General features: G+C 53.4%; 1 protein-coding gene and 1 long non-coding RNA gene across 2 annotated transcripts in view; one reads left to right on the forward strand and one right to left on the reverse strand.

The window, feature by feature from the left end:
• The window catches only part of Sptbn4 (spectrin beta, non-erythrocytic 4), a 90,380-nt gene that overhangs the window by 64,837 nt on the left and 13,152 nt on the right, over nucleotides 1-12,391 (reverse strand). The window contains exons 3-7 of the mRNA XM_055595000.1: nucleotides 9,280-9,431; nucleotides 8,288-8,461; nucleotides 4,260-4,351; nucleotides 3,093-3,173; nucleotides 654-769 (exon numbers count right to left, since the gene is read on the reverse strand). Of these exons, the coding sequence (XP_055450975.1) occupies nucleotides 654-769; nucleotides 3,093-3,173; nucleotides 4,260-4,351; nucleotides 8,288-8,461; nucleotides 9,280-9,431 (615 nt within the window). The remainder of the gene's footprint in view (nucleotides 1-653; nucleotides 770-3,092; nucleotides 3,174-4,259; nucleotides 4,352-8,287; nucleotides 8,462-9,279; nucleotides 9,432-12,391) is intronic.
• Nucleotides 9,567-12,385, forward strand: LOC129667380 (uncharacterized). Its single transcript, XR_008718724.1, has 3 exons — nucleotides 9,567-9,719; nucleotides 11,180-11,352; nucleotides 12,122-12,385. It is a non-coding gene; the product is annotated as an uncharacterized LOC129667380 (long non-coding RNA).

Consider the following 12,391-nt stretch of genomic DNA (forward strand, 5'->3'; position numbering starts at 1 on the left):
TCCCCCAGTGAGGGGCTGGGGTGTGGCTCAGTGGTAGAGCCCCTGTCTAGACTCCCCCAGTGAGGGGCTGGGATGTGGCTCAGTGGTAGAGCCCCTGCCTAGAATCCCCCAGTGAAGGGCTGGGGTGTGGCTCAGTGGTAGGCCCTTGCCTATCAAGTGCCAGGTCCTAGGTTCAATGTTTAGTTCCAAAATAACAAGAAGAAGAAGAAGAAGAAGAAGAAGAAGAGGAGGAGGAGGAGGAGGAGGAGGAGGAGGAAGAAGAAGAAAAGAAAGAAAGAAAGAAAGAAAGAAAGAAAGAAAGAAAGAAAGAAAGAAAGAAAGAAAGAAAGTCAGAGGTGTTGTGATTGTGGGTGGAGATATTGTTGAGGACTGGAGAGGGTGTTAGGTTTAAAGCTGGGGCTGGAGACAAAAATTGGGCTTTGCAGATGGAATCAAGGGTGAGGAGAGGCAGGGCATATCGGGATGAAGTGGCCTGTGGCTGAGAATGGACAGGGAGGACATGGTGGGACATGATGGCAGAGGAATGGAGGTGAGAAGGGCTTGGGGAGTGAGGTGGATTTGGAATGACGAGCTCTGGTGTGGCCCTGGGCGAGGTGGGGTTACTTTCACAGTGGAGTTAGGAGGGATCCGAGATGGGGCCAGAAGGGGCTCACCTTCGGGGTCCAGCAGCCGTGCTAGCCCCAGGTGCTGCTCGGCTGTGCGGAAAGCTCTCTGCAGGTTGTAGTTGGCGTTGGACTTGGTGAGTTTGCTGAGATCCACCAGATCAGGCCTGGGCAGGGGCACAGAGCAGGCAGGCAGCAGGCAGGCTCCAAGTGGGCAGGAAGGTGGAGAGACACCCTCGCCTAGCCCCACCCAGGGGAGGGGCACAACCGCGCCGAGGAGGAGATGTGTGAGTGTGTGAGTGTGTGTGTGAGTGTGTGTGTGTGTGTGTGTGTGTGTGTGTGTGCGCGCGCGCGCACGTGCTGGGGGACTAGGCAAGCATGTGCCGGGCATGCATAGTTGGGTAGGGCATGTGGGAGCATGTGCTCCCGTGTATTTACCTATGCACACGGACAGTGTCTCTGTCATGCGTGCTCTGAGCAAGGAGCCCCTGTGATACCCGCCTGTGAGTCTGTCTGTGCAGCCATGTGTTGTATGGTTAGCACAGGGCACGGTGTGTGCGCTTGTGGTACCCGTGTGTGCTCAGGGGCATTCAGAGACGTATGTCATGCTCAGGCCTCATGTACATACGTGGCACACACATTAATTTACCTTTTTGTTTTGTTTTGTTTTGTTTCTTGGAGACAGGGTTTCTCTGTGTGGCCCTGGCTGTCCTGGGCTCACTCTGTAGACCAGGCTGGCCTCGAGCTCACAGTGATCTGCCTGCCCCTGCCTCCCGAGTGCTGCCATCGCCCAGCTATATTTACCTTGTTTTTGTAACCTACATGTATTGACTGGGGGGGGGGGGGGGTGGCACACACGCCAGCTCATGTGGGAGTTAGAGGGCAACTTCAGGGGTTAATCCTTCTTCAACCATATGGGTTCTGAAAAACAAGCTCAGGCCACCGGGCTGGGTGTCAAGCGCCTTCTGGGGTGTGTGTGTGTGTGTGTGTGTGTGTGTGTGTGTGTGTCTGGACTTTTGAGACAGGCTCTCTCTTTGTAGCTCTGCTTGTCCTGGAGCTTGCTGTGCAGCTCAGACTGTCTTCATCAAAGGGATGAAGGCGAGCGCCACCCCGTCTGGTTCTGCTGGGGTATGAGGGATAGCAGTATGGGGGGGGCGTGCACAGGATGCACACGTGTAGGTACGCACACATACATGCATAGGTATGTATATTGCATGCGGCATCAGGCGGTGCTCAGGGCATGTGTATGGGTAGGCCGCTCACATCACCTGTCAGGGCTAGACCTGTGCGGTCAGGAGCCAGCCCACCGGGTTGAGGCCCAGCTCAGCCGCGCCTCGGCTGTGGCGCTCTGCCTCAGTGCCCCGTTTCTCTGTAGGCGTGCCCGGTTGTGAATGGGGATGGTGAGAAGAGCAGGGGCCTGCTGGGCCAGTGAACACTGAAGGACTCGGGGGGGGGGGGGGCGACGGGCCAGTGCTTGGGGTGCAGAAGGCACTCTGTGAGTGCCACCTGGTGACCCTGGCCCAGACACAGCTTGTGGGTTTCCTTGGGAGGAAGACGTCTGGATCCACCCACGCATGTGTGAGGCTGGGGACTGGAGAACGTACACACGTGCTGGCTTTGGCCACACCTGAACTAACTCCTTCCAGACTAGACTTCAGTCCTCCCCATCTGTCATCTGGTAAGTTAAGATGCGAGTGTCATGTCTCTGGACACTCAGCCCTCAGCCTGTGTAGTGTTAGGCCATGGGGCACAAGTGTGCAGGGATCCAGGGCTCTGGGGATATTCCAGAGTGGACAGTCCACCAGGAACGGGTCCCAGTCCTGGATGTGCATGTCAATGGGCCTCCCACGTGCTAGGCAAAGGCTCTACCACTTAGCCACACTTCCAGCCCCTCACAGTCTGGGTATCTGCCCGTGTGCTGACTAGTTCTTCGTCAACTTGACACAAGTGACAGTTGTCTCAGAAGCAGCAACCTCAGCTGAGGAAATGCAGCCATCAAACCGACCTTCTTTTCTTGATTAATGATTGCCGTGGGGTGGCCCGGCCCACTGTGGGCGGTACCATCCCCAGCAGGCAGAAAATCAAGCCAGTGAGCAGCATTCCTCCCTGGCCACTGCTTCAGTTCTTGCTGCCAGGCTCCTGCCCTGTGTCCCTGTCCTGACTTCCCACAGTGACGGAGTGTGACCTGGGAGCTGTCAGATGAAAGAAATCCTTTCCTTTCTAAACTGACTTTGGTCAGTGTTTCATCACAGCAGTAGAAAGCAAACTACGACAATGGAGTGAGTTCCCCACTTTGGGTGTGTCCACGCACATCTGTGCAAGGTGCACATGGATCCAGGGGTGTGAGCTGGACAAGAGTGTGTGTGGGTATGTGTACTGTACCTCGGAGAAAGAGTGAAAGACTCATATGCAATGGGAAGTGAGCGTGCGTGTGTGTGCAGGTGTGTGTGCCTGAGGGATGTGCGGAGGGAGGGCAGAGCCCAGTGGTACCTGTGACGGTGGATGAGGGCATTGAAGGCCAGGCCATCTCTCCAGCTGGTGGTGAAGTTTTGAATGTTTACCTCCGGGTAGCTGGGGGGGAGGGAAGAGGAAGACAGAGGCAGAGGTGAGTCAGGAGGAGAGAGTAGGAGTGAGGAAACAAACAGTGGACGTTCAATGGGCATACAAAGATCAAGGGGTGGATGGGTGGATGGGTGGATGGATGGATGGATGGAGGGACGGACGGACAGATAAAATTAGTAAGATATATGGAAGAGGAAAGTCAGGGACATTAAAAAAAAGCAAATGAGAAAAAAGGGAGGTGATGGGAAAAAAGCAAGGGAGACAGAGACAATCAGAGATGGGGAGAAAATGGAGGGGAGAGAGACAGGAAGGCAGGAGAGCAGAAGGAGAAAGGAAGAAAGTGGAGGATGGGTGCGAGAGCTTCAAGGAAAAGCAGACTGAGGTAAAGACAGACAAGAGAAACAGATGGCTTCACCAGACAGAGCCGTGGCAGGGTAAGGTCTGCAAAGCCCACCTCCCTCCCATCTGTTCCTCTCGCTCCCCCTCCCCCGAGCCGTGGGGCCCTGGAGCATGTGCCATGACCCACATAGGTAGACCACAGCGGTGGGGGTCCAGCCTGCCCCACCCCCTCCTCTCAGTCGCATAGAAAGACCTTGAATTTCACGGCCCAGGCAGCAGAGCCCTAGATGGAGGGGCACGGCTGATGGGGGCAAGGAGGCCGGGGTTGGACACACCTATGCTGGGGTGTGCATTAGTGCCTGTTAAATATCCTGAGTGGCAGGACTGAGGGAGGCGGGACTAGAGGGGACCAGACCCGGCTGGGCACAGCCACCTCTGTCGGCATTGCTGTTTGGGAGATTCTGTTTTGTTTTCCTTTTTTGTTTTGTTTTCCTTTTTCCTGGGATCAAACCCAGATCTGGTGCTGTAAGGCGAGCTGGCTCCTCCATGCCTCCTCCCAAGGATGCTACCAGCTTTGCTTTGAGCTTGGCTTTTGAAACTCTTGGAAGGCTTTGTTCACCAGGGTCAGAGAAACACTTAATTTACCAGTTTGGGACAGACATTTTGACAAAGGACATGCATGTCTCCTTAAGCTGTTGTTCTGGAGCGAACCCCAAAGGTTGTGGGCCCACCTGCCTGCGAGGAGGGGGCGCTCACCCAGCTGTCTTCATCTGGCACCACAAGAGCAGAGCGTCCTTGGCTGAGCGGGTCTCTCTGTTGTCTTCCGTCTCGATTTTGATGACTTGAATCTGTGAACAGACAGACGTGACTTCAGGCACTACCCCTTCTGCTATTGAAGGTGCCAGGGGAAGCTGGCAGGATTCAGGACTGTGAGTAGTCCTATAGTGGGCTGGTGTCCACGAGCTAGGGAGGAAGGGGTCAATTCAGGTCTCATTTTCCTGAAGCCTGCAAAGAGTTTGTGGGTAACTTCTTTGACTCAAGCCACCGTCCCCCCCTGCCTAGGCCAGTCTGGTGGTCTTCATGCTGGTCTCCCTGCACAGTCAGCTCTCCACGTGGTACAAGGAGGGATGTTGGATATTCTTAGGTCATACCACATGCCTCTCATATGCTACAAAGGCATGCTACCACTGAGCTACACCCCAGCCCCTCACTGGGGAATTCTAGGCAGGGGCTCTACCACTGAGCCACACCCCAGCCCCTCACTGGGGGAGTCTAGGCAGGGACTCTACCACTGAGCCACACCCCAGCCCCTCACTGGGGGATTCTAGGCAGGGGCTCCACCACTGAGCCACACCCCAGCCCCAGCCCCTCACTAAAGAATTCTAGGCAGGGGTTCTACCACTAAGCGCACCCACCCCTCACTGGGGGATTCTAGGCAGGGGCTCTACCACTGAGCCACATCCCAGCCCCTCACTAAAGAATTCTAGGCAGGGGCTCTACCACTGAGCCACACCCCAGCCCCTCACTAAAGAATTCTAGGCAGGGGCTCTATTGCTGAGCCATGCTCCCAGCCTGTTACTAGCAGATTCTAGGCAAGCTCTTTTCCATTCTCAGTTTTGAAACAGTATCTATCTGAGTTACCTAGGTTAACATTGAACTTACTTTGTAGCACGGGCAGACTTAGAATTTACAGTCCTCCTGCCTCAGCCTCCTGAGCAGCTAGAATTAAAAGCTTGTGCCACAAGGTTGCACCACTATGATTCTGTCTCACTTAGGGGAAAAACAAACTTCCTCCCACCTTCCTTTCATGAAGTTCTGACCCTGCTCTCATCAGCTCACTCTGCCACACTCATCAATGACCATTTTGCTAGAGCATTTGCAACTTTTTGCCTCAGTGCCTTTGCACTGGCTGTTCCCTATACCTGGAACATTTTTCTCACAAAAAAAAAAAAAAAAAAAAAAAAAAAACCTACAGTCCTCCTCCAGGTGTTTAGACAAACATCACCTGTTATCTCAGCGCTTGGAAGACCTGAGGCAGGAGGATCACAAGTTCCAGGCCAACCTGGGTTACAATATGACATCCTGTCTCAAAAAAAACAAAAATCAAGCCGAGCAGGGTGCGGACACCTGTTCGGACACCTGTGATCACAGCACCCAGGAGGCAGAGGCAGGAAGATCTCTGTGAGTTCAAGGCAATCCTGGTCTACAGAGTGAGTTCCAGGACAGCCATGGCTACACAGAGAAACCCTGTCTCGGACATAAAACAAAACAAACAAAAATCAAGTAAAAAGAAATCTTTTTTCAGTGTAAATGTGTGTTCGAGTATGTATGTGTGTGGGCAAGTATGCATGAACCTTTGTGTGACTGCATCATAGGTCTCTGTCAGGAGTTTTACTCTATCAAGTTCTGATTTTTTTTTTTTTTTTTTTTTTTTGAGACAGTGTCTCTCACTGAACCTGAAGCCCATTTATTCAGATAAACTATGTGGTTAGCAAGTCCCAGGGGTCCTCCTGTCTCCGCACCCTGGATAGAGTGTTTAATGGCTTAGACTCTAGAGCAGATGCCAGGGTCTCAGGGGGTATTTGAGGACTGGATCCTGGGCTCAAACACCGGCTTTCTCGGAGGCTAGAAGGATGCCTCAGCAGTGGAGAGCACAGACTGCTCTTACTGAGGTCACAGCTCAGGTCCTACTTCGCATTTCAAGTAGCTCCCAGCTGCCTGGAACTCCGGCTCCACCGGGAGCCAACACCTCTGATCTCTGAGAGCCTGCATTTACATGCACAGAGCCGTACAGAGACACTTTTTTATTTTTTATTTTTTGGTTTTTCCAGACAAGATTTCTGTGTGTAGCCTTAGCTGTCATGGACTCACTCTGTAGACCAGGCTGGCCTGGAACTCACAGAGATCCACCTGCCTCTGCCTCCCTGAGTGCTGGGATAACAGGCGTGCACCACCACACCCAGCAGAGACACATGATTTTAAGAACAGGTATAATAGGAGTGGAGAGATGGCTCAGGGTGTTAAGAGAACTTGTCGCACCTGCAGAGGTCCCGGGTCCTATTCCCAGCACCCACGTGGTGGCTCACAACCACCTGTCACTCCAGTTTTAGGGGAGTCAGTGCCCTCTTCTGACCTCCGAGGGCACCAGGCATGGAGGTGGTGAACACACACATACAGGCTAAGTATTCATATATGTAAAATATGTCTATATGCTTGGCCACCCACCTCCTGAGTGGCTTTCCTTTCAGACCTCTTTCTTGTTTTGTTTTACCTGTTTGCTTTCTCTTCTCATACCCCACCTTGATCCTGATCTGGCTGCCCTGCCCCCTCTTCATAACACCATAGATGAAGCTGTGCATGCTGGGTAAGTGCCCTCTTCTTCCAATCCAGAGATTTTCCTAGGTTTGATTGTGCATCTTCCCTTGATTAAAAAAACAAAATCTCTAAACTGGGCATGGTGGCACACACCAGTAATCTCAGCACCTGGGAGACAAGAAGGATCAGAAGTTCAAGATCATCCTCAGCTGCCTGGAGAGTTGAAGGCCAACTTAAACTACAAGTGGCCATGTCTCAAAGAATAATAATAATGATAATAATCAGTAGTCTGTCACCATCTCAGACAAAATAAAACCTAAACTGCTAACCTCTGAGCTCGGCTAAGCGCTCGGAGGTTTCTCTCTCCTCCTCATGAGCCCTTCTTTGGTACTTCCAGCGTGCAAGGCTCGTCCCACCTCCTCTTTGCATCCTCTGCCCCTCTCTCCTGGGCTTGACCTTGGGGCCTCATTCGCGGAAGGCAGGTGCATTACCTGGCACACCCTCTACTTTTGTGTGTAATTCTGCCATCAGCATCCCAGTTACTTTCTGGCCCAGATCTGACCAACGCTAATGTGATATTTTATACCCCTAACTGCTTGAAAATAATCTCCTTTCCTGCGTAGCTTTGTTTGTCTCTGTAAAGCTTTAAAAATGAAATTCTCTTCAGCCCTGCCCCTCCCACACCCCAGACTTATAAGCAGGTCATGGGGGGGGGAGGTAATTTCCTCTGCCTAAAGATGCTCCTTTCTCCCTACATGCCTGCTGTATCCATGTTCATTGTCAGTCTTCCTTATCACAGGGAGGCATTTCCGTAGTGGAGCAAGATCGCCTGATCTGGGCCGCAGCTGAGAATATTAAACTGAGAATATTAAAGCCACCATGCTGGGTGCCGACCTAAATGCCTGCAACCCCGACCCTCAGGAGGCCAAGGTCACAGGATCACGGAGAGTCTGAGGCCAGCCTGGGCTACAGAGTGGAACCCTGTCTCAACTGCCCCACCCCACAAAAGGCCTGTCAGTGGTGGCATTTACTTTTAATAGCAGCATTCAGGAAGCAGAGGCAGGTGGGTCTCCAAATTGGAGACCAACGTGGATGACAGTGTGAGTCCCGGGATAGCCAGAGCTACACCCGGGATAGCCAGAGAACCCTGTCTTGAAAAACATCAACAAAAATTCGGACTGCTGAGTTTGAGCCTCAAAACCTTCGTGGTGGGAGGACAGAACTGAGTCCTGAAAGTTGTCCTCTGATCTCCTCACGCGTGTACTGGCGCGCGCGCGCACACACACACACACACACACTCACTCACACACTCACACTCACTCACGCACACGCACACACACACGCACACCGTCATTTAAAAACGCACCAGCTTCCTCATTGGTAAAGTGAGCTGATTAATGCTTCCTAAGGGCTTTGTGTGTGTTAAACGTCAGCGTCTAGAACCGAGTAAGGAAGAGGTCACGGGTCACCTGGAAGCGCAGGATGATCGTCCAGACCAGCCCCAGCGTCAGCCGATGGTTCCCATCCACGATGTCGTGCGAGCCCACGTTCTCCAGGTGCACACGCTGCTCCTTCAGGAACTGCAGGGCCTTGTCCACGTTCTCCAGCGAGTGGATCCGCATGCGGCCGCGAGTGGGCCTCGGCTAGGGCAGCAGGACCCGTGAGTGATGGGGACCTGGCCAAGAGCAGGGAGCCCTCGGCTCTGCCTCCCTCATCGCCAAGGCCACGCCCCTTGACTCATCCTCCTTGAGTTCAAGGCCAGCCGGAGCCACCAGACTAGCCTGGGCTGCCTCGTTCCCCCTCCCTCCACAAGTCCTTGTTTCTTATCACTGATAGATCATTCCAGTGAGCTCTTGGCCTGCCTACATCCTCATGGTGATGCCCCGCCCCCTCCCTTTTTTTTTTTTTTTTTTTTTTGGTAGCTCAGTTCCTGCCATTGGGCTTTGCTCCTATGTAGCTGTGTCCCTCACGTCTAGGGGAGTTCCGGGTTCACGTCCTTCAGCGACTCGCTGCCCAACCACAATCACACTGTTTGCGACCCAAAAACAGCCTCAGCCCAAACCAAACTCATACAGTACTGCCTTGTCCCCGGACACCCGAGACCTGGGCCTCACCATCCCAACCTCGACGGCCCCACAACTGCAACCCCCTGCCTCCCTCTGTCCACCGACTGCCGGCATTGACAGACCCGCTGCCGGCCACCTCCTAACTCGGCTGTCCCCGCTGCGCTCTTCTCCACAGCGCCCGCTGCACCCCTCCCCTGCCCCCCAACACAGCCCCTTCTCCCTCGGGAGCCCCGCCCCTCCAGCAGACACACCCTTCCCGCTCCCCTCCCCTCCCCCCGCACAAGCCCCGCCTCTTCCCAAAGCCCCGCCTCCCCAGTGGGGGGTCCCTGGTCAGCACCCAGCCCTCATCCCCCACCCCCACCCCCACCCCGCACGCGCCCTCCAGGCCCGCTCACCAGCTGCTCCCCCGAGAGCACCTCCAGGAGCCGAGTGAGCACAAACCCGTCTCGCAGGTCGGCGTACAGGTCGGCGATGTGGCAGCCCACGCGCGCGAGGTGCGAATTCACCCACTTGGTGAAGGTCTTCTTCTGCACAGCCTCTCGCTCGTCTGGAAGGAACGGAGCCGGAGCCTTCCCAGGAGCCCCACCCCCTGCTCCGGCGCCCCTCCTCCGCCCTCCCGGCTCCTGCAGGCCCAGGGCCCTGCTTCTGGCCGGCCGCCCCCGACCCCCTGCCGCTGCGCGCCCACTGGTGGCCTGCCTGCGCGTCACGGTTTTCCTAGCCAGCGTTCCCACGCGGACCCTTCCCAGCTTGCTGTCCTGACCCCATGCCTTCATTCATCCACGCAGTATCTGAGTGGCAACGGTGTGGGCGTCGTAGTGGCGCAGAACTCTGATCAGTAAGTGAGGCCGTTACACACGCATGGCCACTGGGGAGCCGCTGGGGGGTAGGGATGAGGAGGGCCTAGAGGAGAGCTGCGTTCTAGGGATTTCCTTGGCCCTGTGCGGAGGGTTCATCAGAGGGAGCAGGAAGAACAGAGGCCCAGCCAGACTGGGGAAGGGACCCAGGAGAGAGGGGTCGAGGCTGGACCAGCGCGGAAGCTGGAAGAGCGGGGGCGGGGGGGGGTCCTGGGGAGGTGGTAGGAGTTAACAGTAAGATGGCGGAGCTGGCAGGGTAGAGGGCTCGCTTGCCTAGTCAACGCCAGGAAGGAGTACGATGGCGGCTGGCTACTGTGGGAGGTGGAGGAGGAGACACGACGGAGCCTGTGGGGCCCCTGAAGACAGGGATGTCCAAAGCCGTATCTCCAGTAGACACAGCTTCCAAAACCTGGCTGAGCCGAGGAAGTCCACTGTCTGCTTCACTCGCTCACAGCGAAATCTTTAGGAATCTATCCATGTGTGACGCGTGCATGTGTGTGATTCTTGCAGGCTCTCTCCCTCCTTCTTTTCTTGTTTTTGTTTTGAGACAGGGTTTCTCTGTGGAGCCCTGGCTGTCTTGGATCTGTTTGATACTAGGCTGTCCTCAAACTCACAGAGATCCACCTGCCTCTGCCGCCCTGGGTATCGGGGTTACAGGCGTGCACCACCATGCCTTGTTTCTCTCTTTAAGTATTTTTAAACATTTATTTATTGAATGGATCAGAGACCAACTTCCTTCCGGTGTGTGTGTCTGTGGAATCAGGTCATCTGGCAAGCACCCTAACCCACCAAGCATTTTTCCCGCCCCTTTCCTTGCCTCTCCTTCCCTCCACCCCTTCTTCTTTCTTTCTTTTTTTGAAGAGGGGCAGTGAGGGAACCATGAGTGTCAGGACATGCGTGTGCCACAGCCCGCATGTGGAGAGGTCGGGAGACAATCTGTGGAAGTCCTTTCCCTCCACCAAACGGGATTTGAATGCCAGGATTGAACTCAGGCTCACACCGGATACCCGCCCACAAAGCCATCTCTCTGGCCTTCTTTCCTTTCTTTGTTTTTCTTTCTCTCTTTGTTCTTTCCTCGCAGGCTGGCTTTGAACTTGCTTTGAGGCTGGCCTTAAACTCTCCATCTTCCTGCCTCCCAAATTCAGAGATGAAAAGTGTGAGCGCCATGCTTGGTGCTTGGATCTTTGGGGTGTTTTTGGTTTTTTGGGTTGTTTGTTTTGTTTTTGTTTTTTGAGACAGGGTTCCTCTGCCCCCGGCCTCACTTTGTAGACCAGCTGGGATCACAGAGCTCTGCCTGCCTCTGCCTCCCACCCCTGAGTGCTGGGATCACAGGCATGCGCCACCATGCCCAGCCTTTTTGTTTTTCTTTATGTAGCATATTGTATTATAAGCAATATTTCGGGTATCTTATATTTACTGACTCATTCACCTATTGACACAGGTTCTAACTTTAGGTTCTAACTTTATCGCATGGGCTGGCCTTGAACTCACCGTCCCCCTGCCTCAGTCTCTCCAGACCAGAGTGTCCAGCTTAAAACTAGAAAGGTTGAATGTTTGAATTCACCGGCTGCACCAGAACGTGGGATGCAGAGGAAGAAGGACCAGAAGTTCAAGGTGAGACTTGGCCGTGTAAGACTATCTCAGCCTCCATCCACCCCACGAAAAACAGCAGCCTACCTGTGAGGTGGCGCGCACAGCAAGCTCTACCACAGCCAGGGATACAGAGAGAGACCTTGTCTCAAAACAAGCAAGCAAACAAAACAAAATAACTGGATTAATTAAGTAGAATAGGAAAATAATATGATATAATGAAATGTATATGATAATGTGATTATTATTTCTGGAATTTTCCACTTTATATTTGGGGTCATGGCCATGAAGAAAGGGAAGCATCAAATAAGGTGAGAATATGATAAAATTAACCACGGAGTTCCTGGGTAATACATTGACCATGTTGGATATTTTCATATTTAATTTTAAAATTAATTATTGGTTTCAATTTTATGCACAGGGCTGCTTTCCCTACATGCATGTGTGTGTGCTATGTGCATGCGTGGTGCCCACAGAGACCAAAGGAGTGAGTGGGATCCCCTAGAACCAGGGTAGGAGACAGTTGTGAGATGTCACCTGGATATTGGAAATCAAACCAGGCCCTCTAAAAGGGGATCCAAGGCTCTTCACCACTGAACCGCTTCTCCGGCCCTGTATTTGGTTTTCTGAGACAGGGTCACTCTAAGGCCCAGGCCACCCTTGGATTCACAGCAGCCCTCTTGCCTTGATTTCCAAGTGCCCTTAGCTCAGGATGAGCGCAGCCATTGAGTACATTCTGCCGGGTCCACCTTTTTATTGTCCAGTGAATCTGTATTTTTATTTTTTTTTCTAGACAGAGTGTCTCTGTGTAGCCTGGGCTGTCCTGGGCTCATTTTGTAGACCAGGCTGGTCTCGAACTCACAGAGATCTGCCTGCCCCTGCCTCCTGAGTGCTGAGATTACAGGCGTGCACCACCGCACACAGCTTGTGAGTCTGTATTTTATAACTAAAAGTCAGAAGAAGAAGAAGAAGAAGAGGAAGAAGAGGAGGAAGAGGAGGAAGAGGAGGAAGAGGAGGAAGAAGAAGAAGAAGAAGAAGAAGAAGAAGAAGAAGAAGAAGAAGA

This window comes from Psammomys obesus, unplaced genomic scaffold, assembly GCF_907164565.1.
Source record: "Psammomys obesus unplaced genomic scaffold, mPsaObe1.curated_primary_1811, whole genome shotgun sequence".
Taxonomy (NCBI): Eukaryota; Metazoa; Chordata; class Mammalia; order Rodentia; family Muridae; genus Psammomys; species Psammomys obesus.